This window comes from Dendropsophus ebraccatus, chromosome 4 (assembly GCF_027789765.1).
Source record: "Dendropsophus ebraccatus isolate aDenEbr1 chromosome 4, aDenEbr1.pat, whole genome shotgun sequence".
Taxonomy (NCBI): domain Eukaryota; kingdom Metazoa; phylum Chordata; class Amphibia; order Anura; family Hylidae; genus Dendropsophus; species Dendropsophus ebraccatus.
This window is the reverse complement of record NC_091457.1, coordinates 36,370,640-36,380,360: the sequence shown is the minus strand read 5'-3', so window position 1 is coordinate 36,380,360 and position 9,721 is coordinate 36,370,640. Positions and strand designations below refer to the sequence as shown.

The following is a 9,721-nucleotide window of genomic DNA, read 5'->3' as shown; positions in this document are numbered from 1 at the left end:
TCTGCCCCAGCTACCCCCAGTCTCCACCAGTCACCCCCAGTCTGCTTCAGCCACCCCCGAATCTGCCTCAATTTCCCCCAGTCACCCACAGTCTGCCCCAGCCACCCCCCAGTCACCCTGAGTCTGCCCCAGTCACCCTCAGTCTGCCCCAGCTACCCCAAGTCTGCTCCAGTCACACTCAGCTACCAAGGTTTCATGGGGCCCCATGACTCCTAGCTGCACCCCTGCCCCTCATCTATTCCTGTACTTCTACACCCCTCATCTATTCATGTACTACTGCTTCACCCCCTCATCCTTTTGTATTGTTCTGACTGTAAAGTTCTAACTGGAAAATTCTGGACCCCCCCCCCCCAAACTGGTGACAAGCCACACCCCATAAACCACACCCACAACAGGCCACATCCACCAAGACCACACCTATCATAAGCCACACCCTTTGTTGACATTGCTAAAGTGTCCCTGGAAAAATTTTTCAAATGTTGGCAACTATGAATGTGATAGTTTACAGTACAAACAAACCAGGACAACAACATCAACTGTAAAAACAAGCACTTTATTTAAGATACATTACACAAAGAAATAATGTTCGCCTCCAACACATATTATACAATTACATAGATGCTATATATAGCTTGTACATGGTGAATATCAATGAGACTCTAGGTCTCTTGTGACACTTATACAAGAACAGTAGGTGGGGGGGGGGCTATAAGTTACAACAATGAAGATATATATTCTATGCAGGGAATGAGACCCCTATGAGCTCTTAATCGTTATAGAATATGACAAGACTTCACACAAGATGACAGCTCAGGTATTCATATCTACAGGTAACTTGAGTGCAGAGACAACCCCAGATTGCACTTTAAGTGTTACCTTAGTAAATACACATTAATATTACGTATTGTATTTATATTGCTATATACAGTTTATAATACACATACATTATTTATACTGGGACCAACATGGATTCAATAAAACAGGTATATTATTTAGTGGCTTGTCCAATATAATAATATTTTATCATTTTATAGGAATTTCTTTAGGTTTTAGTTTCTTGTGCCATGTCTTTAGGTGTCTGGAATAACCTTACAGGATCTGCAGCTGATTTTCTGCAGCAGATTTCATTTAAATAACTGAACACAGCATCAAATCTGCTGCAGATCTGCTGCAGATCCTGTAGGTGTGAACGCACCCTAAAAGGGGTATTCCAGATTATTTTGATATTAACTCTACTGATTTGTCTTGTAATATAATTAATATATCTCATTGGTTTCAATTAGAAATTTTGTCTCTTTCTCTCAATTTTTACATTAGTCAAGTGGTTCTGTGACGTCACAGGCCCGACAGTGTGGTGACTTCCCCGACTCAGCCGGCCTCTAGCTATTCCCCGACCCAGCCGGCCTCTGGCTACCAGAGCCTTACAAACGGCCCTTCCTGCACACGGGGCGTCACATGACACCCTGTTCCAGGGCGGGCCTGTCAGTGTGAAGGAGGTCATATCCACCTCCTGTATAATCATCCCGATTCCCCGACCCCCTCCTTCCTCTATAATCACACTGATCCCCGACCCCCTCCTTCCTCTATAATCACACTGATCCCCCGACCCCCCTCCCTCCTCTATAATCACACTGATCCCCCGACCCCCCTCCTTCCTCTATAATCACACTGATCCCCCGGCCCCCCTCCTTCCTCTATAATCACACTGATCCCCCGACCCCCCTCCTTCCTCTATAATCACACTGATCCCCCGACCCCCCTCCTTCCTCTATAATCACACTGATCCCCCGACCCCCTCCTTCCTCTATAATCACACTGATCCCCCGGCCCCCCTCCTTCCTCTATAATCACACTGATCCCCCGACCCCCCTCCTTCCTCTATAATCACACTGATCCCCCGACCCCCCCTCCTTCCTCTATAATCACACTGATCCCCCGACCCCCCTCCTTCCTCTATAATCACACTGATCCCCCGACCCCCCTCCTTCCTCTATAATCACACTGATCCCCCGACTCCCTTCCTATGTAATCATTCCTATTCAAAGATCACTCACCCCCCGGTGTAATCGTGCTGCAGCGCCGGCCCCAGTCTTGGCACCATCTGGAAGCAGCCACACTCAGCTGACAGGCTCTGTGTGTGTGTGTGAGGCAGGAGACATTTCTTTCCTGCTCGGTACACAGTGCCTGTCAATTGCCCCGATAAAACTCAGCTGAAAGGCCACCAGTCACCACACTTCCGGGACGGTGACGTCACAGAACCACGTGACTAATGTAAAAATTCAGAGAAAGAGGCAAAATTTCTAATAGAAACCAATGAGATATATTAATTATATTCCAAGACAAATCAGTAAAGTTAATATCAAAATAACGTGGAATACCCCTTTAGGTATAAAAGTAAGGTAACATCCGTCACTGGTTCCATTGTCCTTTAGTATCTAATATAGATGATTTAGTTGTCAATGCGCAACATGGGGGTGTTGAGTATTTGATGCCAGATCTGGTGCGTAATGTTATGCAAGCTCCATTTTCCGTTCATCTTTTTTTATCCAAATCAGTTTTAGCCTCCTGAGGATAAAATAACAAAAAAGCATATGTAATAATCTGCTCTTAAGCCTGAACAAATAGCCGAGTACCAAAAAGATTTTTCATTCCTGGCTTCACTTCCTTGAAAAGTATATGTAGTGTATTGGAGCAGAAATGTCTTGGATATCCCATAATGATTACACTATAGATGTGATAAGTGATAAGCCCTTATGCTTATAATCCATTAGGACAGTCAATACTACATGATATACTGTATGTGTGTCCAACAATTACTCCACTGATGTGAAGGTGATCAATGGCACTTTCAGGTGGATCATTGGTGATCCATTTATTGCCATGGATGCTCGGGTTATCCCAACTTTAAGGTTGATGCTACCCCATAAAAATGTAATTACATAGACCACATACCTTTCTTCAACCTCTTTGATGGTGTCAGTCAGAGGCTGATTGCGAGTCTCGGTGAGCAGAAAAATAGCAGCAATTCCTGATAAGATAGGAGCCGTGCCAAAGATGACAGCTGGCAGAATGGGGATGTGATCTCCAATTAAATGAATCACTGGTGCAACCACGGACCCGACTCTAGCATTCATGTCCGAGAATCCCATACCTGTTTGCCTGTAGTAAATAAGGAAGATGGTAAGATGAAGAACGCTAAGATTTGGCTGCATAAAATCTTTATTTATAGGTGTGGCCTTTAGCACAGTTTTATTATACTTCCAATGTTGCTCCAATGTTATAATTAAAAAAAAACGCGTAGGGTCCCCCCTATTTTCATAACCAGCCGGGTTAAAAACCAAGCGACAGCAGCCTGGTAACACCAGGGTGGGAAGAGCCATTGGTTTAGGCCCTCCCCAGCCTACATCTTACCAGCCTGCTAATTTTGACGCTCCGGGACCACTGGCACCCGGCTCTTCCCAGTACCCCTGCTGGCATTGGGTACTGGGGTAATAATGGGGGGGTTAGTGTTAGCCATTTTATACCGGCTAACACTAGGCCCCAACTTAGTAATGGATTCCGTCTATTAGACGGCTTCCACTACTAAGTCTATAAAGTAAAGAAATAAAGACAAGACACAAGTGAAAAAAAATTTTTTATTCAAATAAATACACCCCCACACCCCTCATTGACCATTTTATAAAAAAAAAAAAACAACGCCGGTCATCGACGTAGTCCACCGAATCCGACGTAATCCACTGGATACCGATATCTGAAAAACAAAAAGGGAGAAACACACAAAAAACACACAAACAGGAGCACAACACCCATCATTGTGAGCGATGTTGTGCACCTTACAGTATGCAGCATCTTTACAGATCGCTGCTTACAGTTTGGCCCCCAAGGGGTTAAGGGAGGATGCATTGCATCCCCCTTAACCCTTTGGGGGCCAGACTGATGTCAGACTGCAACCATATCAGCAAGGAAGGGGTTAAGTGACCCCCCTTCCTTACTGGGATGGGTGCAGTGCTGGGGAGGGGATAGGGAGAGCTTTATACTCACCATCCGAAGTCCCGATGTGTCCTCTTCGCTGGTCCGCAGCACAATGAAGTCACTGTACTGCGGACCGGCTCTTTATATGTGCGCTCAGCCGATCAGCCAATCAGCTGAGCGCACATATAATTCAAAATGTTTCTTCTAATAATGCTATTGTGATAACATAATTAGAAGAAACATTTGATGTTTTAATTAAAGGGAACCTGTCACCCCCCTTGCCGGGGTGACAGGCTCCCGACCCCCCGTTAGAGACCCCTATACTTACCTCATCCCGCCGGGTCCCGCTTCTGGATTCGGACGGGTCCCGGAGATCTCAGCCGCTGCAGCCCGGCGCGCGCGCTGAGAGATGAGTCCAACGCTCATAGAGAATGACGGAGCGCTGGACTCTCCCGTCATTCTCTATGGGTGTTGGACTCATCTCTCAGCGCGCGCGCCGGGCTGCAGCGGCTGAAATCTCCGGGACCCGACCGAATCCAGAAGCGGGACCCGGCGGGATGAGGTAAGTATAGGGGTCTCTAACGGGGGGTCGGGAGCCTGTCACCCCGGTACGGGGGGTGACAGGTTCCCTTTAAAATAAAGTATTGATTAGTACAGAATGCTCTATTTACCGGGAATATGAATTAACGGCTTAATGGAGCTTCCTGTACTAATTAATATTTAATTAATAAAACACATTTTTGTTGTAATAAAATCAGTTTCGTTGTTCAAAAATTTAATTTAAACGAATCCATACTTGTGCAATTAAATATACTGTCAAAAAATAAATATATATATATAAATATACATTTATTTATATATATATTTATTTTAACAGTATATTTAATTGCACAATGATGGATTCGTTAGAATTAAATTATTGAACAACGAAAGGAACTTTATTACAACGAAAATGTGTTTTATTAATGTAATATATTAACTTTTAGAGGCATCGGCATTCTGCATTATTGCCGGCTATTTTTTAAGTACTCCGTACGGAACGCCTGTAAATCGACGGCCGTGAATTTGCACAGTTCCGGCCGCAAACAATGGTCTTGTTTATTTCTTACGGGTCCGTGTACGATCGGGCCGTAGGCTCATACGTAGTGTGCACTGTGCAGCCGTATATCGTACCTCAAAACTACGGGCGAATATTCGCGGCTCGCACTACGGCCGTACATATATGTAGTGTGAACATAGCCTAAAACAGCACAAGTACCTAGATAAATTTCCCCCTATGTACACAGCACTTGTATAAATACTATGTAAGAGCATGAGAGTATAAACATAAAGTAGTCCTATATATAGACTATGCTAAATTAGAGGGGGTTTCCAGCAAAATAAAATGTGTGTCTGAGCTCATGCTGGGATAAAAATAGAAACAACAACAACAACAAAACCCCTATACTTACCTACCCTGATCCTGGCTGGCTGCCACTACCTGCTTTTTACATGCAGGATGAACACACTCCCACCAATGACTGGCTGAGATGAGTCCAGACACAGGATTACGGTATGTTCAACTTACCTACTGGTACGAATATATTTGCAATTATCATGGCACCAGCAAGGATAAGGAACATGCCCTGTGTCACCCGTCACCCTACATAGCTCATTGTCAATGCTGCCACAAACTTGGCTGGGACATCAATGGCACCAAAAGAGAACTACACAAGGTAGATGCTGATTCCAAATTTCTGTAGATCCATAGCGAGCCCATAATAAGCAAAACTTGTTGAAAACCTGCTGTTTAATGACATACATTATCTTCTATCTGAACCTGTCGGTCAGCACTAGTATAATTCTGGTATCACCATTATATCTTCTAATGCTTCCTCAATACATCACTGGCAGAGACAATAGTAAAGGCAATAAAAAAACAATACATACATGATGGCTGAAAGCACCTAATTCTTTTGATTTAAAGAATTTCATAATGTAATGAATGGGGGTGGCCAGGGCGTTCCCCTTAGATTTACTGTTTCCCCTGTCAATATCGGATTGTCAGCAGCTTCCTTCCCTTTTTACTAAAACGACTGACATCTTATGTGTATTTGTAACCTTAGAAGAAGTGTTAAAGTGAATGTATCATCAGGTACATGGCTTTAAGATTTTTACATGAATAGACTTCCTGAGCACCCGCCTGGCCTGAAGCACTGCACAAACTGCTGGATAGCCCCAGGTTGGTTAGTCTAGTATGTTCTAATCTTTGCATATTAGGTACTTTATGGCCACTAGATGGCAGTGTTATAGTTATAACTTGTAGCTGCAAGAAAGCAGCAATATACCTTTGCCCCAAACACGACAACCGTGTAAAACTAACCATATTGGTTGTCACCCAGCTTTCCCAGGGACACATAACCAAGGAACTGCTGGACAGGAAAGGAAAATGTATAGATTTAATAAACAAAACATAACACCACTTTTCATTTGTTTAGGATTTTTTTAATCTTATAAATTCTAGCAAAGTCACTCAATTAGACGTCTTCATAAACCCTACACATGACTGATCATTTGCAAATATATAAACTATAGGATATATAGAGGCCAACAATAACAATAGAGGTTTAACAATTAAAGTGACAATAGGAATATACTGTTTTATTACCTATGTGTATCACGGCTATGATGTCATAATGACTCTCGGTGACATACCAGCTGTAGACGCTAGACCTGTGGACGTTGCCTGCTCCACAGTCATTGCTGGATGATCCTCTAGTAGGAAACACCAGTGCGATCGGATTGCGTTTTTTCAGGATTGATTTGCTATTGATTCTGCCAGACATGGCAGCATACAAGGCCAAAGTTGCCAGGATGCGGAAGCAGCTGGGCTTTATCTCCAAACATGGGCCCCAGAAGACCGGGGAGCTTCTGCTGGATATGCAGCTGACTCTACAGAACCTGGTGAAATACATGGAGGCGGAAGAGGACACATCTCTGGAACAGACTATGGACGCCCTCTTAGTGAGCAGCTCCAAGATGTTCAGAATGGCAGGAAACATCAGAAACACCAGGTTTCCCCATCCCGAGGATGTTGCTGATTTGGTGTTTGTGGAAGAGGAGGTAATCAGCATGAGCGAAGAGGTGGAGGAGGAAAGTATGATGGATACCAACATGGAGGAAGTCCAGAGGAGACCCCGACATCAAATCTTCACCAACATATGTGTCAGGATGAGGAAAGCTTGGAGCCGTATGAGGAGATGCTTCGCCTAAACCTCTTCCCATCCCCTCCCCTCCCTTCCCATCCCCTCCTTTCCCTTCCCATCTCCTCCCTTCCCTTACCCCCCCCCCCCCCCTATCTATCTATCTATCTATCTAAAATGGCACCTACTAATAGTGTTACAACTATAATGAATTTAATAAAAAATATAATTAAGATTACTGATGTGTGAGGCTTTTTCTTTTTTTAACAATTAGCAATTGAGCATAATAGGGTATATTCCAGCAGTGGGCAGGTAAATATAGTGTAAGATAGAAAAAGTTACCTTTGAAAGCATTCAGTCATTTTAGTATGATTGTGTTGCCATAGAAACCACTGGTGAGAGCAGCCATCTTGGAAGTGGCAGTTTATCCTGCTGTGCAGCAAAAAGACACGCCCCCAGGTTCCAGGCTTGTGTGCACCGCAGACACAGAGCAGGTGCACAGCAACAGTGTTGTAGGGAGGGGCAGGGGCGTAACTAGAAATGGCTGGGCCCCATAGCAAACTTTTGATTGGGGCCCCCCCCCGCCCGCCCCCTCTCGATCGACCACTACGCCATCAACACACTCAGCTCTACACAGGTCCTGTACACCATATAAATTACAGTACAGTTATATCAGGTGACTTACAGGGGACGTCTTCTCTGAGTTCTTCCCTTTTCATTTTCTTCTCCATCTCCTTCTCCGAGCCACAAATCCACAGAATCTGCCAGAAAAACATATTAGTCTCCTCACACTGGCACCATCCTCATCTCTCTATACTGCACATCTGCATTGGCCCCTTTACACCCTCATTTAGTGGGAATGCTGACTCTATGTGATCCCATTTTATTATATGGCCCTCCTCTCTGTCGCCCCTCCTTATAAATAGCCCCCTTATCTTGCCCCCCTTATAGAAGCCCCCCATGCTGTCCCCCTTATAGATGCCCCCCATGTTGTCCCCTAATAGATGGTCCCCTATGTTGCCCCCCCTATAGATGGCCCCTCCTATGTTGTCCTCTTATAGATGGCCCCCTCTCCCCCTATATTGTCCCTTTATAGATGTTCCCCTCTCCCCCAATGTTGTCCCTTTATAATATCCCTCTCCCCTATGTTGTGCTCCTCTCCCCTATGTTGTGCTCCTCTCCCCTATGTTGTCCCCTTATAGATGGCCCCCTCTCCCCTATGTTGCCCCCCCTTATAGATGTCCCTCTCCCCCCCTTCCTTATAGATGTCCCTCTCCCCCCCTTCCTTATAGATGTCCCTCTCCCCCCCCCTTCCTTATAGATGTCCCTCTCTCCCCCTTCCTTATAGATGCCCTCCTCTCCCCCCTTCCTTATAGATGCCCCCTTCTCCCTCCCTTATAGATGGCCCTCTCTCCCCCCATTCCTTATAGATGTCTCCCTCTCCCCCCCTTCCTTATAGATGCCCTCCTCTCCCCCCCCCCCTTCCTTATAGATGTCCCCCTCTTCTCCCCATCCCCCTTATAGATGCCCTCTTCTCCCCATCCCCCATATAGATGGCCCTCTCTCCCCCCTTCCTTATAGATGCCCCCTTCTCCCTCCCTTATAGATGTCCCCCTCTCCCCCCTTCCTTATAGATGTCTCCCTCTCCCCCCCTTCCTTATAGATGCCCTCTTCTCCCCCCCCTTCCTTATAGATGTCTCCCTCTCCCCCCCTTCCTTATAGATGTCCCCCTCTCCCCCCCTTCCTTATAGATGTCCCCCCTCTCCCCCCCCTTCCTTATAGATGTCCCCCTCTCCCCCCCTTCCTTATAGATGCCCCCTTCTCCTTCCCTTATAAATGTCCCCCTCTCCCCCCTTCCTTATAGATGTCTCCCTCTCCCCCCGCTTCCTTATAGATGCACTCCTCCCCCCCTTCCTTATAGATGTCCCCCTCTTCTCCCCATCCCCCTTATAGATGCCCTCTTCTCCCCATCCCCCTTATAGATGGCCCTCTCTCCCCCCCTTCCTTATAGATGCCCTCTCTCCCCCCTTCCTTATAGATGCCCCCTTCTCCCTCCCTTATAGATGTCCCCCTCTCCCCCCTCCCTTATAGATGCCCCCTCTCCCCCCTTCCTTATAGATGTCTCCCTCTCCCCCCCTTCCTTATAGATGCCCTCTTCTCCCCCCCTTTCTTATAGATGTTTCCCTCTCCCCCCCTTCCTTATAGATGTCCCCCTCTCCCCCCCTTCCTTATAGATGTCTCCCTCTCCCCCCCTTCCTTATAGATGTCTCCCTCTCCCCCCCCTTCCTTATAGATGTCCCCCTCTCCCCCCTTCCTTATAGATGTCCCCCCTCTCCCCCCCCCTTCCTTATAGATGTCCCCCTCTCCCCCCCCCTTCCTTATCAATGTCCCCCTCTCCCCCCTTCCTTATAGATGTCTCCCTCTCCCCCCCTTCCTTATAGATGCCCTCCTCTCCCCCCCCCCCCTTCCTTATAGATGTCCCCCTCTTCTCCCCATCCCCCTTATAGATGGCCCTCTCTCCCCCCTCCCTTATAGATGCCCTCTTCTCCCCATCCCCCTTCTCTCTC

At 46.3% G+C, this 9,721-nt stretch overlaps 1 protein-coding gene across 1 annotated transcript; it reads right to left on the bottom strand.

Moving 5' to 3' along the window:
• Window positions 1-2,340: 2,340 nt before the first annotated feature.
• On the bottom strand, window positions 2,341-7,608 carry LOC138789586 (solute carrier family 22 member 6-like). The gene is made up of 3 exons (XM_069968308.1): window positions 7,497-7,608; window positions 2,953-3,159; window positions 2,341-2,565 (listed from the first exon to the last, which is right to left on the bottom strand). Exons 1-3 carry the CDS (start codon window positions 7,514-7,516, stop codon window positions 2,511-2,513), a joined length of 282 nt encoding a protein of 93 aa, XP_069824409.1. The 5' UTR covers window positions 7,517-7,608; the 3' UTR covers window positions 2,341-2,510.
• Window positions 7,609-9,721: the final 2,113 nt, after the last annotated feature.